The sequence below is a fragment of the Anser anser genome (assembly GCF_964211835.1).
Source record: "Anser anser genome assembly, chromosome: 26".
NCBI lineage: Eukaryota > Metazoa > Chordata > Aves > Anseriformes > Anatidae > Anser > Anser anser.
The window spans coordinates 6,234,185-6,250,228 of NC_139747.1; the positions used below are offsets into that span (position 1 = coordinate 6,234,185).

Consider the following 16,044-nt stretch of genomic DNA (forward strand, 5'->3'; position numbering starts at 1 on the left):
GTCCTCCCAAGTGAAAATCTGGTGCTTTCCAGGATTAATTTCATGGCTAGATCAAGTTTCCAGAAGGAGAAAAAACCTGCAACCCAATGGCAATTTCCCAGCCATAAATGGGCCCTCCAGGTGAATAAATCACAAGAACTTTTCCCAGCCCTCGTGGCACAGCAAAACCCCAGTGCTGTTGGTTTAGCATATAGCTCTTTGTTTGGGTCAGCGAGCAGCCAGGAGGCTCAGCGGCTCTATTTAAACTGATCTGCCAACATACCAGAGAGGACCACACGTTGCATATCAAGAGATGAGCTTGTTCTTTCAGCTGGGGGAGAATGGGGAAAAACAAACAAACAATCAAAAAAGCAAAAATAGTAATAATAAAAAACTCCCCTTTGTCTATTGTGATTTCCTGCAGCTACAACACATCACAGCCCCAACACCCTGAAATGAGTTACAGGGGAATCCTCCAACAGGTGGAAGCAGGAGGGACCCTGTCTTCAGCACATGGTGGGAATTTGGGCAGTTAGGTGCAGCTGAATCACAAAGTCATGATCAGATGACAATTGGCTAAACTATGCCCAGCTCTGACCTGCTCCTGGAAAATTGCAAATCCCTTTTGCAACTCATCTGGAGATGCAACCTGAGAAGGGCATTTCCAGCGCTCCTTTTGCTGTGGTCCAACTCATTGCATTTGCAGAGAGTTTAAGGATTGCTGTGAATTTAAATTTTGCAGAACAAAGCGGGGCCAAGTTTCAGGCAGTGTGAAGTCAGGCTGTTGCTGCTATTGCACCAAATTTCACCCCCCCTTACTTGAACAGCGCTGAGAGTAAAAAGCCTGAAGCTGTCCAGGCATGTAGCCCATCTCTAAAATTAACAGGAATATTAAAAATCAAAATAATGAAGCTTATGGAAGTGCAAGGACTTGACAACAGGTCTTTGGACCTGGTGGTGTGGCTTAAAGTGCTTAAGCAGTTAAGCAGGCTCAGCTGGAATGCAAGGGACATCCTATTCTTTCCCTGCACCATGGCTTGGGCTTCAGCTGATTTGATGGCAGGACAAGGCAATGCTCCAGCAGTAACTCAAGCTTTTCCTCTGATCGCACATGGCAACTTAATTAGTTGCTTCCTTGTGTACCGTATTACCCGACTTTCATATTCATGGGTCTGAGAACAGACGAATTCTGCTAACAAAGACATTTTCATAGCTGGATTAACTCCTGTTGTATTAGGTGAAGGCTAAGACCCAAGATTTTATTAAAAATACACTATTTCCATGGAGCCTGGAATAGGGCTGATTAACCTCTAGTCTGAGTAACTGGGCAGCTGGAGAGAGGGGAGGGAGCAGTCCCGGCCACCCTCTATCTGCTCAGGCTATACACTTCAAAGGGACAAAATCTTTTCCTATCATAACTGAAAATGTTCTGAGCTGTGGAGATTTGCAGTTGATGTGATGTAGCTCAGCTTCCTAAAGCACACAGGAAGCCTGCCCCAGCCTGGCCTGCTGTTTGTGGCAAAAAGGTGGATTTTCCTGTAGAAATCGTAAATTTGTATCATTTCCCTTGAAGAGGGTTACTGGGATGCAGAGTGAAAGCACTGAGCACTCGTGCATCATGATACAGTGCAAGTGTAATGTCAGACAGGGATTTGGTTGAAGATGGCAGGCAGCTCTGACGTGGCAAAGATAAACTCCATGGGTGGGAAGAATGTGGGAGATTCCACAGAAATGGAGTGCAAAATGCTCCTGTGAGGAGAATTTGATTGTATTGCATGTAGTGGTGGTTGAACTCCCGATTCATAGCTGGCACCTACATATTCCCTTCCTGGCTGCTACAACCCCTCCCCATTCATCCTTTCTTCCAGAAACCGGTATCTCTTTGCACAGGGATTTTTGGGCAGGATTACTTAGAGTTTCCCTACTCCTCAATAGCTGGTTGGCACCTTCAGAGTTTTGCTCAACACTTTTTTTTTTCTTTTTTGTGGGGGTGTTACCCTAGCATCCTAAATAGCCATGAAAATTGCCTTTTCTCACTGGGGGCTTCCTGCATGGGGCTGACATGGGGCATCTCAGCAAATCTTTTCCTCTCCATCAGTGTCACCGGCTGCCGAACGCCTCCGCTACATCCTGGGTGATGATGATGAGCCTCCCAACCCCACACTCTTCACAGAGATGGACACACTGCAGCATGATGGTGAGGAGATGGAATGGAAAGAGTCAGCCAGGTGAGAGGAGCAATTCTTCGGATCAAAAATGCATCAGCCAGAGACCCCCACCCCAAATTTCCTAGGTGGAAACATTGCCCTTTGCAATGGGTTGGTGGATAATTATCTTTTTAATGAGGTTTGCTTCAGTCCTTTCGGCTTTTTGCCATGCCCAAATTATGGAAATTTGGAGAACATGGCTGCCCTTTTGTGCATCTTTGCTGAAGAGGAGGAGAGGAGGAAGATTTCCCATCTTTTCCCACATCTCCCTGGGCTGTATCAACCCCAGAGTTGGGGCTTTTCCCATTCCTAGTTGCACCTGTATATTTCCCTCCTCCTGGCTGCTACACCCCTCTCCACTCATCCTGTCCTCCAGCATCCCGTTATCTCTTTGCATAGGGATTTTGGGGCAGGTTTACTAGAGCTGCCCCACTCCTCAATAACTGGTTGGCATCTTCAACATTTTGCTCAAACCCTTTTTTTTTTGCCCTAGCAACCTAAATATCTCTGCTCAAAAGGCAGCATTGCAGGGAGGATTTGATTGATGATGAAGTCTGAGCTGAGTGGGAATTTTGAAAGGGTGATCAATGGGATGATGACTCCTCTCTAGCATGCTGAGAAGGGAGGCTCTTGATAATACACATTTTTCCCCCTGGTTTTGCATGACTGTGTTAGATACACACCTCACCCTGCTCTCCAAAAAAAACTCAGAGGTGCAAAAAACCAGCACTTATATTTGGTTTTTCATCAGGAAGGGTTTGGCATGCAGGTTTACAAATTCCTCACAGTAGGATGGAGGTTTCTCAATTGCCAGATTTCCGCTCTCCACCAAGGAGAGGTTTAACCTCTCGATCTGTGGGAGGGCAGGTCCTTGGTGTTGGGAACGCTACCTGTGGCTAAAACCCATGGTGGGATTTAGTCCCCAGGCAGGAAATAAAGAAGCTGAGCACAGCAGGGAGACAGAGTTTTGAAAAGGCATTACAAGGTGCCGATCCCAGGGCAAAGGTGTCTCTGGAGACATGCCTCAAGTCCCACACGCTGTCCAGAGGAGCTCTCATCATCAAGCTGCCACCCCATGTGCATGCTAACCCACTTTCATCAGGAAAATGGGGCAAAAGAAAATGAAAACCAACTTAATCGGCTTTGGGCAAGCAACACCAGAGCTTAGCAGGTACTATGGCTGGGCCAGAGAGAAGCTTGAATTTCCTCCCAATAAAAGCCGAGTTGTTTGAAAGGCTGGAGGAGGGATTTCTGCAAAGAAATAGGAGTGGGGATCTTTGGAACCATGACACTAGGGCCAAACTTTGTATTTTTGAATACTCTGGATTATGTCCTTTGCATATGCCGTTCGTGACACTCCCAGGTGGTATTCTGTGTTTTTCTTTGTTTGTTTTTTTAATAGAGACACCTTGCATTTTCTCCTTACAACAACATTTTAATACACACCCTGCAGTTGTTGCAATCTTAAGCTCTCCCCGTCCTTCCCCTGCAGCTTTCATGAGCCATCAGAGATTTCCAAAAGTCCTTCTCCTCCTGCATCCTCTTTGTGCCCTCTGCAGCGGCAGGAGTCCAAATCCAAGTTGTACCAGTTAAAAGTTGCAAGGTTAAGCCCTGCCAAGACTAATCCATGGAGCCTGAAAAACCTCCTTTCAAAAAAAAAAAAAAAAAGCAGCTTTCCTCCCCAAGTTGACGTCTCACCAATTGCTGCGAGAAATCAGCCACTGCTCCCAGATTTCCTCTGAAATCTTTGGTTTGTAAGATTAAGAAATGAAGGCAGAAGGGTTTGTTTCCAAGGTACAAGAGCTTGCAGTCCCTCTCCTCTCCCCTCATGGAAGTGAATTGTCCATATTGAAGTTTGAACATTGCTAATACATTATAAAAATATTTCCAATGCACTGGGTTTTTACATCCCTGTGTGCGTAGAGATGAAGAAGGTCTGTCTGGTCCATGCAAGTACAGATCCTGGGCAAGGCAAGGTCATCTCCATGGGAAAACCTCCCAAGTCTTGCTGGAGCAATCTGGAGTGTCAAAACTGCAAGGTTGAGCACAGAGGTGGAGACAAGTGATTTTGCTCTGTTCTGCAGCTGTGCAAGTGACACCTTGTCTGATGATGTTACTTAATTTCTCCTTTCCCATCCTGAATAATATGCAAAAATTTTGCAGGATGAGTGGACAAGTTAATGAGTTAATTCAGGCCTGCAAAGCTGCCTGCAGAAAGTAAACACTGTATGTGTGCAGGAAATGCAATTCTCTTCTACTTCTCATACAAAAGTTCACCTCCATGTCTGTTCTCATGGCTGCTACTGTCATTTCAGGTGGATAAAGTTTGAAGAAAAGGTTGAGGAAGGCGGGGAAAGGTGGAGCAAGCCCCATGTGTCCACATTGTCTTTGCACAGCCTGTTTGAGCTGCGGACATGTCTACAGACAGGAACAGTGCTCCTGGACCTAGATGGCTACTCTTTACCTCAGATCATAGGTACAAGCCACCGGATATCAGTGACTTGCAATGGAATAAGTGAAAATGGGCGTTGAAAGCCATTACATTGGTCCAATAAGTGTTGACATCCCTAGATTTCTGGGAGGGCGGAAGATTTTTCAATGGGGTGACTGTCTCCCTCGTTTGGTGCTTTCAGACGATGTCATTGAGAAGCAGATTGAGGATGGTCTGCTCAAACCTGAGCTGCGGGAAAAGATAAGCTATGTGCTCCTCAGGAAGCACCGTCACCAAACCAAGAAGCCAATCCATAGGTCCTTGGCTGACATCGGCAAGTCTGTCTCCTCTAACACAAGTGAGTGCTTGGGGTCCAACCCGTACCCAGTTGCATCCTTGAGTCTTCAGTTAGCAAGCGCAGGGGGCAGTCAATCTCAGGAGAAGGAAAGGTGGAAACCTGTCCATTTGGGACACACAACTATTTACAGCAGCAGGAAGGACACAAAAAGCTTTGTCATCCTAAGAGTGGCACATAATTGGACTGAAAAGCAGAGTTGCCTGCTGAGATGGACAAAGGCACTGTGCAGTGGACACCAGAACTGTGTGATGGACATTGCATTGGCGGTCACTTGGCCAAGGGGCAAGCAGCCTACAGGCAAATCCAGTCTGCTCCATAGCTAAACCTGCCTATTTTTGAGCCTTTATAAAAGGAGATTTGTTTGTTTTCATGCTAGATTATTTACTTAGGTTTAAATGGAGGTCATTTGGTGGAGCCCAGGATTTTCCAGGCTTCAGTTGCTCCCCAGGCAGACACAAACAGCAGCACACAAGCCCTAAGTGCACATGGAAGAGACTGTCAATAAACAATAATCCCACCCCATTGGGCATCTCCAGGTTTCAAAGTAGCCATCATCCATGTCTGAGGACTAGATATTTGAGCTAATATTTGCCCAGAAGCTCTCAAAATGGATAATAACTTGGATTTTTTTGTGATTATTCCCTGTAGATATGGAAAATAAAGGAATCTTTCATTTGTTTCTAGTGCCTCACTGAGATGATGGCACTGCTTCAAGCTGGCAAGGAGTAGCACCAAAGTTAAAAAGATGGCTGTTGGCACAGCAGAGGGGTCCTTCATGTTTCTTCTGCCAGAAGAACTCTGTGATACCAGACTAAATACTGCTGGCATTTTGAAAAACAGGGTCACACCTATTAAAAATTTTATCATCGTTTATAGCAGCTTTAATATTGAGTTGTGAAGAAAATGGGGATGGATGCTGTGGTTGCAGCTGGTGTTTCAGAGTTGCAGATCAAAACATGGTCCGGATGGTTTTCCTCAAAGAAAACACTCTTTGAGAATACAGGAGGTTTCCTGAGAAAATTCTGGGTCCACCACAGAAAATGCATGGAAAAAAAGTGGAGCCTCTGTATCTAACTAATTCAGTCAAAGCGTCTGAGAATAAAAATGGGAATCATAACCAGCTTAGGGAGAAGAAATGTTTACATGAAGCTTGGTAGTGGCTAATGTAAATACAATGAAGTTCATGGCAAATTTCAAATTTTCGTTTATTTGTACAATTAAGGGTCTAAAAAGCAAAATAAAGCGTTGGGTCTTACTAAGAAACAGAATTTGCCCTTCTGAACCCTTTTATGGCCTCAAAGAGAGCATTGATGGGGTATGGGGTGGTACATGCTACTGGCATGAAGCCTCTGCAGAGAAAATACATGGGTTAAGGCAGGAAAGTGTAATTTTTGCTAGTGGAAAAATTGTTTTGTGTGGGATAATAGTGATGAGAGTGGAGGCAAAAGCAAATTGCAGGTATATCAGTACTGGAAAGATCACATCAGCACCAGGCAGATGATTTTCAGCCTGGCCACTTGCCTTTGGCATCACTCAGCCAGCAGCTCCCTGTGGTACCCACACCTCCTCTAGCCTCTCTTTTTTCCAGACCGCAGCCCTGTCCGGAGCCCAGCTACTGGCGCCACCTTACACCGCTCCACTGAGGACCTGAGGATGCGGCAGAGCACAAGCTACGGACGCCTGCGTAAGCCAGGGTGGGCAGCAGGGAGGCTGGAACAATCCTAAAAGAAGTAGGAGAAAAAAATGAGTTGCAGTGTGACATAGGGTGATTGCAAGCAGATCACACCACACCTCCCCTCTGTGGCCGTGAATGAGATGTGTTCTGTGCAGCCACAGGGTGACTGATACTAGAAGAGCTCTTATTACTGGGCTTTTATCTTGCTGCACCTAGCTTTCAAGCCCAGCTATACAAAATAATGTTTTATTTGCACTGAAGTCCTCCTGCAGTATTTTCTTCTTGCACAAGGGGCTGAAATTCAGCTGCATACCACAGAGTGGTTTTCTCACCCTCTCTCTCTCTCTCGTCTCCATCAGGCCATGCACAAAGTCGAAGCATGAATGATATCTCAGACACACCAAGCACCGACCAGGTAATAATCCCCAAAGCGTTTGTGTGATGCAGTGAGGAGCATCTCCAACACAACTGGCTGCTATGGTCCTGTTTGCAAATGCACCATAATGTGTTAGAGACTCTGTGATAGTTAAGGTCCATGTGAGCCTTTTGCAGTTTCACTCAGTCAATAACCACACACAAATTCCTAATTAATGAAACTAACACACATACTGATCCTTGTTAATTCTTGAGGAAGCTGTCCCAGAAATAATCATAAAATCATAGAATCATCTAGGTTGGAAAAACCTTCAAGATCATCAAGCACAACCATCAGTCTGACCTACTGAGTCCCATCACTAAACCATGTGTCTTAGGGCCACGTCCACACATCTCTTAAATACCTGCAGGGATGGGGACTCCACCAATTCCCTGGGCTTAACCATCAGGAAATTCTTCCTGACATCTAATCTAAATCTTCCCTGGCAACTTGAGGCTGTTGCCTCACATCCTATCACTTTTCACCTGAGAAAAGAGACCGACACACATCACCACAATCTCCTTTCAAATAGTTGGAGAGAGCGCTGAGGTCTCCCCTCAGCCTCCTCTGCTCCAGACTAAAAAGCCCACATTCCTTCAGCTGCTCCTCATACAACTTGTTTTCCAGTCCCTTCACAACCTCTGTTGCTCTTCTCTGAATGCATTTCAGCAACATAATATCTCTCTTGTCCTGAGAGTCCCAAAACACTGCACTCAAGGTGCGGTCTCGGTGCTGTGCACAGAGCGCCAAGCACTTGCCTCGTCCACTGGCCACGCTATTTCTGAGGCAGGCAAGGATGCCCTTGGCCTTTGACCAGCACCTCCAGGTCAATACCTGTGCTTGAGCTGGGGCCAGCAAGGTGAACACAGAATTAGGGATCTGCCAAGATGCTGATACAGCTGAGATCTGACCTCAAGTTGCACCAGGGGAAGTTTAGATTAGATGTCAGGAAGAATTTCTACATGGAAGGAGTGGTTGGGCATTGGAACGGGCTTCCCAGGGAAGTGGTGGGGTTGTCATCACTGGAGGCATTTCAGAGACGTGGACATAGCACTAAGGGACATGGTTTATTGGTGGACTTGGAGTCTTAGGTGATGGTTGGACTTGAACTTAAGTGTCTTTCCCAACCTAAATAGTTCTATGATTCTGTGATCCTTGGGATACAGAAAACACATTTAAAATCCACCAATAGGATAGGAAATGTGTTTGACAGAGTGCAGGGATCTTAAAAGAATCTTGGCTCAGCACCACTGCTGGGTACAAACAGTTTGCTTGGGGTAAATCCCAACCAGCACTTGTGTTTGCAAACAGGAATACAGCTCTTAAGAAAACAATCTGTAAATAAAGAGGCAGTTTCCAATTTTTCCTCTGTTGCAATATGATAAATGTGGGTTTCTTCATGCAAACCTTAGCTGACAGTCTGTAGGGAGCTTTTCCCATTGGTTTGTTTTGCACAGGAGAGCTGGGAAAGAGGTCAGTTGGGTTGCCCTGGGCAGCTTGCAGACAGATCTCTGCTTGGTGATGCAATATATTAGAGAGTTTTTGTGTCATTCTTTTACAAGGTGTCCTGGCCCCCTCCTGGCATCAAGGTTGTTTAGCTGGGATCTGTTGATGTGTTATGTGGGCTTTTGCTCTGTTTCTATTTGTGCATGATTTCAGCATAAGTCTAAGGAAAAATTGAATGGGACTTCATACAACCATGTATCAGAAAGGTTTCATTCTGCATTTAAACTCTTTTGACCGCAAGAGAAATGGAGTGATTAAGCATGTGTCATGTAGGCATGCTTTCTGTGCAATTGAAATGCACAGAAAATCGAAATGCAGCTTGCAGTTTGGTCCTTGGAAATACTTTTGACGTTTTCCTACTGCTTTCAATCATGGAGGGATTTGATACAAGGTGTTTGGTGAGGAACCAAAGGGTAGATGTGTTTGAGATGCAACTCCTGGAGCTGGAAAAGATGCTGATCAGGGGAAAGTCTGCATCAAGGTTGAGACCGCACAAGTTGAGTCCCTTTGCACCTGCCAGATGTTTTTCTCTCTCAGGGGGTAATGCCTGAAATCTGGCAGTCAGGAGCTAATTAGCAAATGCAGACAGTAGGGCAAGAAGGGTCTGGCATAGATTTGAGAAAGGACAGTAAGGTATAAGTGTTTGCCTTGCCCTCAGGGACATCCTCACTGGATGGAAATTCATATATTCTTCGATTGCCAGAGCATGATGCTCTGGGGCTCCCTTCATGGCTCCCAGGAAATGGTAACATCTCCAAGCTTGGTCTCACCCTTTGGGGCTGACTTTGAAATATGTCATTGTGTGTTGAAAGGGAGCGCGTCCCCTCTGTCTGCTTCACTTGCCCGTTGCCATCCAGCAGGTGGCACATCCCCAAACCCAGGCAGTGGGTGCAATGGCCGGGAGGGGCAGGACAGGGATGCCGCGATACATGGGAGGCAACATGCAGGCAGAAGGTTTCCAGAGCACCTTCCTAAATTAATGCTACTATAAAGGAAGCAAATTGCCTGGTAACAAACCCCAAATACCAACCTCCAGCAATGGGATACAGAGGGTTAATCACAAAATATGTAAAGCATTTAGTACTGAAGAATGCTGGGTTTAATGCTACAAAGGGACTTGTTCAGTGTTACACAAAGCTGAGTGGTCACTGTTAACTCCTGTTCTTGCTTATTCCAAGCTGCGTTGGAGGAGTTATTACTATCATTTTTTTTTTCCATTTGGGTTTAAAGGATTAGAGAGGGAGAGCCTGCTGCCCAACTCACATGCCTCCCCTCATGCTGGCATATAGATTATAATAACACCCCCTGGGTTTGTATACAACCATTTTAGACTAGTAATGAAAGAGCTGCAGGGGAGAAGAGACCAGGAGAATAAATCCATGATCGAGGTTTCCTACTTGCATTATCTGCTCTAAGAATGGGATGTGGGAGAATAAGCTGCAGAAACATTAGCTTAAGCCACCCATGCACAGCGCCAAGTGGTGTTTTGGCATTATATAGGGCCTTTAGGGAGCCTGGGGCTGCAGGCCTGCAAACAGGCTTATAGGTATGCTGCTGGCTTGCTCCAGGATCGGTATTTTTGGCTCAGATTTTCTCCAGGGACAGGCTGGGGATTGCCACAGGCTTTCCTTGCTTAGATCCCAGTGCAGCAAAGCACCTTTTGCAAACCACCAAGTTGCATGCTTGCACTGGGGAGCCCAGAGTATGTGCTTTCAAGTTAATCTTGGGTGTAGTGGTGGTTTTGAATAAGGAAAAAATTCAGGTTTACAAATTCTCACTGTTTTATTCATGGATATGGCTCTCAAATTCCCTGGGAGATCCTAGGAACATCAGAGAGCAAGAGGTTGAAGTCTGCAGTCTGCGCTTGATACTGCAGCTTTAGCTTTTGTAGTCAGGGCATGGAAAAGGGGGAAAAGCCAGATTTCAGCAAACACTCCCTTCCCCACTTCATTTTCCCCAACAGCTGAAGAACAAGTTCATCAAGAAGATCCCCAAGGATGCAGAGGCCTCCAATGTGCTGGTAGGAGAAGTTGAATTCCTAGAGAAACCCTTTGTGGCTTTTGTGCGGCTCCTCCAGGCAACAATGCTAGGAGGTGTGACAGAGGTGCCCGTCCCCACCAGGTGAGCCCAATTCCTTTAGGTCTGGAGCTGGTTTTGCAATGTGGGTACTGGTGGTGTGAGGTTACCAACATTGTCCCACTCCTCTCCCAGATTCCTCTTTATTCTCCTGGGCCCTGCAGGAAAAGCCAAATCCTACAACGAGATTGGCAGAGCCATTGCAACCCTCATGGTGGATGATGTGAGTAGATGCAAAACCTGACCCTCACTGGGAGCCTCCCTTGCTCAGAGCTGAGGAAAAAAAAAAAAAAAAAGCAATTTTCATCCTTTTGCCCAAATGAATGAGCTTTAAAGGCCCACAACAATGTGCAGCACATGTGCAGGATACCACCCCCAAGCTGACACATCTCTTGACCCCCCAGCTCTTTAGCGATGTTGCCTACAAAGCCCGGGACAGAGAAGACCTGATTGCCGGCATAGATGAATTTCTGGATGAAGTCATCGTTTTGCCACCTGGCGAGTGGGACCCCAACATTAGGATTGAACCACCAAAAAAAGTGCCCTCAGCTGAGAAGAGGTGAGTGGGAGACATGGGTCTGGTCCCAACCCTGTGGCCGTCCCTGTCTTTCCCATTTGAAGATGCTGGAGGAAGACAGCTGCTTTGCTTGCACTCATCCCTAGATATATTCTCCGCAGATTTTCCAGAAGTGCTGCTTTTTCTGCAGTATCACCCAATGATAGTGATATCCCCAATATCACTTAAGAGCCATTTCCACTCCACATAATCTGCATTACCCCCAGCCCCCACCATTCTGGGCTGCGAAAATCCATCTCTTTATCTTTCCAAATTTGCCCCCAGAACCCAAGCCCTAGTGCGGGTGGTGAGCTGTACCATGGCCTTGGTCCTTTCCTCAGCCCCATATCAGAGACAGGAATGGCAAGGCAGGTGGCACGGCCAACTCTGGCCACTCTTTCCCACAGGAAATCAGTTTTCTCACTGAACGAAGTGGGGCAGATGAATGGCACAGCTGGTGGGGCAGGTGCTGGGAGCGGTGGAGGAGGCAGTGATGATGGGGAGATGCCTGAAGTGCATGAAATCGGGGAAGAGCTTGCATGGACTGGCAGGTGAGCATCACCCAGACACCCAAAAAACCTTGGAGGAAGTTGGCACCCATCAGCATCTCCTGCTGGTTCACCCCATGTTCTCCTGGGGCAGAGAGAGGTGTACTCCTTACGGGCACAGTCTTTTGTGCAATGCTGTACATATTTTGGTTGAGGGCATATGCATCTTGTCCTTGGCTGTGTCTCCACAGGTTTTGTGGTGGCCTCTATTTGGATATCAAAAGGAAGCTGCCCTGGTTCCCAAGTGACTTCTATGAAGGTTTTCATATCCAGTCCATCTCTGCCATTTTGTTCATCTACCTGGGCTGCATCACCAATGCCATCACATTCGGGGGCTTGCTTGGAGATGCTACGGACAACTACCAGGTCAAGTCCAAGGACAGGGTCACTTTGGACTGGTGATGGAAAGCAGGGATGAGCTGGGATGGGCTGAGTTCTGCCCCCATTGTGCCATGTCAATTTTCAATGCTAGGGATGGAAATTCATTCACAAATGGGACTGGCTGGCCTTGAATACTTAGAGGATGGGAAAACCCATCTCAACAGCAATACCAGTAGCAAAGGAACACGATCCCAAACTGCCCTATATGGGTCCAAGCAGAGGTCCTTCATTCTCATCTCCATCTGGGGTGTCCATGGGGATGTAACCTGGCACAGCACCACCATAAACCTGGGTTTGATCTGTCCCCAGGGCGTCATGGAGAGCTTCCTTGGCACAGCAATGGCGGGCTCCATGTTTTGTCTCTTCGCTGGGCAGCCACTCATTATCCTCAGCAGCACTGGCCCCATCCTCATATTCGAGAAGCTGCTCTTTGACTTCAGCAAGTAGGTGCTAGATAATGCCAGGGGGGGCACAACCCATCTGTACCTGGACAGGGGATGACCCTCAGCCCATCGTGCACTCTCATAGGACCCCTATTGCTTTGTGCCTGTTTTCAGAGGCAACGGCATCGACTACATGGAGTTTCGCCTCTGGATCGGCTTGCACTCTGCTCTACAGTGCCTTATCCTGGTGGCCACTGATGCCAGCTTCATTATTAAGTACATCACACGCTTCACAGAGGAAGGCTTCTCCACCCTCATCAGCTTCATCTTCATCTATGATGCCATCAAGAAGATGATAGGAGCCTTTAAGTATTACCCCATCAATTCGGACTTCAAGCCAGACTATGTGACCATGTACAAGTGCGAGTGTGTTGCTCCTGACCCAGGTGAGTACAAATCTTTCTCAGCATTGGATGGGGATGGTGAAGGGGGGGCATTAGCAGAGGGTCCCACTGCAAGTAGAACCTGCTGGATTATTGGCCAAAGACGTTGAAGGAGTCAGCTACCCTGTGGGCATGGGGCAGAGACACCTCATCTTCCTCCTCTGAGGGTGATTTGGGGCAAGATTATGGAAATAGAGCCTCGTCCCCTGCAGCCAAGCATGTCAGTGCTTGCTGGGATGCAGTTAACAGTGCTGGAGAGCCAAAACATCAGCCTGAAGCAACCAGACCTGGATGAATAAAAAGGAAAGAAGAAAGGAAGATTTTACAGATCATTAACTCCACCCAGCTACCAATGGAAACTTATCCTCCAGAAAATATAGAGGAGGGATTTTGTCCTCTCTAGTGTCCAGGATGCCCAGAATATTCCAGTTGGGTGTGGAAACTTCCTTGGACTGTTTTTTTTTGTTTTTTTTTCTTCATTTTTTTTCCTTCTTTCTTACTTCTTTTCAAAAAGGAGAGACCACAAGGTTCTGTGAAGACAGTCTTTTGACAACTCGCCTGGTTTTGACCCAATTTCCACTATGGGCAAAAGAGGAAAAAGTTGTAATCCCTTATTAAAGCAGGCTGTCCTTTAGGAGAAGCAAAACAATGCATTTTCCAGATATAGCCTTTTCTGATGGTGGCTCAATTGAAGAGGGCTGTAATTCAGAGTTGCCCTGAAACCACTGCTTTTTTGCCACCACTGCTTTTTTGCTCTTGGATAGATGTGCCTGACAAGCCTTGATACACATCACAGCTCAGATGCTCCTACTGCTGCCTGGAAGGGAACAGTGACCTTCAGTTTTGGGCTAATGCCAGCGACCACCTTCTCTCAGATGAGCTGAATTTATTTAAAAAGTATAAATGATAACAATTTGGGGAACTGCAGGTGGAGGAGGCAGAGAGGTGTGACAGTGAAGAAATAAAAGCAACCAAGACCACGTTGCCTCTCTCTAATACATCTGTCACTGCAACTGTCTTACATACCATGACGGAAATAATGTTCAGTCTCTTATTTGTTTTGATTTTGTGTGTTGTTGGTTTTTTATTTTTTTTCCCTCAATTCCTGTTTATCAACCATGTCCTGAAGGAACTGATCACGTTGGGTTTTGAAGCCCCACAGGCAGTGGGAAGCACCTGGATACAACATCATCCTTTCCAAACCCAAACCTTCCCAGCTCTGGCCAGCAGAAAAGCTTAGCCCAGGTTCCTGATGCAACCCCCAGGGCTGAAACATCCCAGCCTTCCAGAGCCCCCAGCCTGGCGTCAACCAAGAGCAAACCCCAGTGGTGGCAGGGAGATGAGTCTGGGTGCTGAGAGGCATATGCACCCTGAAACCTTCAGCCTCTTGGCAATCCGGCCCTGGTTCCTCGCCCTTGCTGCTCTGGACATCAAAGCAGTGTTGTCCATGCTAGCTTTTCCATTCCTCTAGATATTGAGAAGTTGTGTTTATTCTCCCCTACAACCTTTTTTTTTTCTTTCTTTTTTTTTTAATAGTTCTGATTTTTGATTATTATAACTGATTTGTACCATATTTGTCTCTGCTGCACACATCAATTTGGGCTGATTTCAATTTCAAGTGAGTATCGCCTTCTAAATATTAAAGCTGTTTTAATATTTGATACTCGTACCCCTTGAGGTTTTGTTGTTATTTTTATCATGTATTTTACTTTTCTCTCTGCTCCAATAGAAGGGTTTATACAGCGCCTTTACAGGTTCTGTTCTAAATTACTTCTAATGCTACGCTATCATTTGGGTTGTAGAAATCACAAATTTTCTAGTTTCTGGAATATCAAAAGGTTATGAAAAAAAATGCTTTTAATGCTGTAAAGAAGCCTGAGTTTGCCAGCACCATTTCCTGGAGCTTGGTTTCAGCAGCCCCGGGTTCTCAGCTTCTAGCCCAGCAATCGCTTCTCCTTCATTAATTCTCTGCACTGGGGAAGGAGGTGGCAGGTTGCCAAAATCCCCACCTGGCTGCAGGAAGAGGATGGACCAGAGGGACTGGGGTGGCAGAGCAGTCCTGGACCCTGCTTAGGTCACCCACAAGTAGCATGGGTGTTCCTGAAGCTGCGGAGCTGCATCACCTGAAGATTCGAGTGGAACCGCTCTTTGCACCAGAGGAGAAGGTTCTGGGGCTAGAGAGGAAAACCCAGTGGGTTTCTTTTTACTAGTTGTTTTGCAGTAAGAAATCAAAATGCCCCTCAAAAAATTAATGAAAAAAAAAAAAAGCAACTGCCACCACCAACAAATTGGGCGTTATTGGGTGCTGACTCTCCAAAAATGACAGGCTACTTTTTCAGTCTTCTTCCCCCTTCCACCTTTTTGGTTTGAAAGGATGGGTGATAGCACAAGCTGGAGTGCTCAGCCCCACTTGCCAGTGGCTTCCCACACTAGGAAGCTCCCCAAAATCTGGGAGCCAGCCCAGAGGGATAAGCAGCCAAAGGAGAAGACGTGCTGTCCACCAGTGCATCTCTGGATTGGGCCGGCTCTGGAGGGTGTGCATGGGATTAATCATGGAGAAGTTGCTGAGGGGTTAGAAACAAGATTTTGCTCCCCACATCCTGGTTTGTTCACGGGCACTGACACCTGCATAGATGTCAGAGGATGTGCTCAGCCCCACGTTTGCTTTTATACCACCCAATCTGGGCTCCGCAAGGCTGAGCTGTTCTTCTCTGGATGAAGCCTGGACATTTTTATGTAGAAACCTCTATGTTAGCCAAGAATCTTATAACAAACTTCTTTTCTGCAGCCAACATGACATTGTTCGATGCTTCAGCTCCAGTAGCACCAAACACCACTAACATTTCTCTGGTAAGTGGATTTGCTTGCTCTGTGGGGAAGTTTGGGGCATGGGAGCAGGGGAACTCATCCAAGGGACTGTTGCACCCAGGGAATGGTGCATGCTGCCTTGGAGTGAATTCTGGGGAAACACAGGCTTTGCATTAATTTGGGTTCATGGTTTGGCTCAGCAGCACCAAATCCCCACCTTTTTGCCCAAATTATTAGCAGCTCTGGGGTTTTCCCATGATTACAGGGCTGGAGTGGCT

At 46.5% G+C, this 16,044-nt stretch overlaps 1 protein-coding gene across 4 annotated transcripts in view; it reads left to right on the forward strand.

Moving 5' to 3' along the window:
- The window catches only part of SLC4A5 (solute carrier family 4 member 5), a 29,498-nt gene that overhangs the window by 5,408 nt on the left and 8,046 nt on the right, over positions 1 to 16,044 (forward strand). For all 4 annotated transcript variants that reach the window (XM_083811796.1, XM_083811797.1, XM_083811799.1 and 1 more), the window contains 13 exons: positions 2,078 to 2,207; positions 4,502 to 4,662; positions 4,820 to 4,975; positions 6,564 to 6,659; positions 7,010 to 7,065; positions 10,535 to 10,692; positions 10,783 to 10,870; positions 11,052 to 11,206; positions 11,611 to 11,754; positions 11,943 to 12,117; positions 12,442 to 12,575; positions 12,690 to 12,961; positions 15,747 to 15,808. In XM_083811796.1, coding sequence (XP_083667922.1) covers positions 2,078 to 2,207; positions 4,502 to 4,662; positions 4,820 to 4,975; positions 6,564 to 6,659; positions 7,010 to 7,065; positions 10,535 to 10,692; positions 10,783 to 10,870; positions 11,052 to 11,206; positions 11,611 to 11,754; positions 11,943 to 12,117; positions 12,442 to 12,575; positions 12,690 to 12,961; positions 15,747 to 15,808 — 1,787 coding nt within the window. The remainder of the gene's footprint in view (positions 1 to 2,077; positions 2,208 to 4,501; positions 4,663 to 4,819; positions 4,976 to 6,563; positions 6,660 to 7,009; positions 7,066 to 10,534; positions 10,693 to 10,782; positions 10,871 to 11,051; positions 11,207 to 11,610; positions 11,755 to 11,942; positions 12,118 to 12,441; positions 12,576 to 12,689; positions 12,962 to 15,746; positions 15,809 to 16,044) is intronic.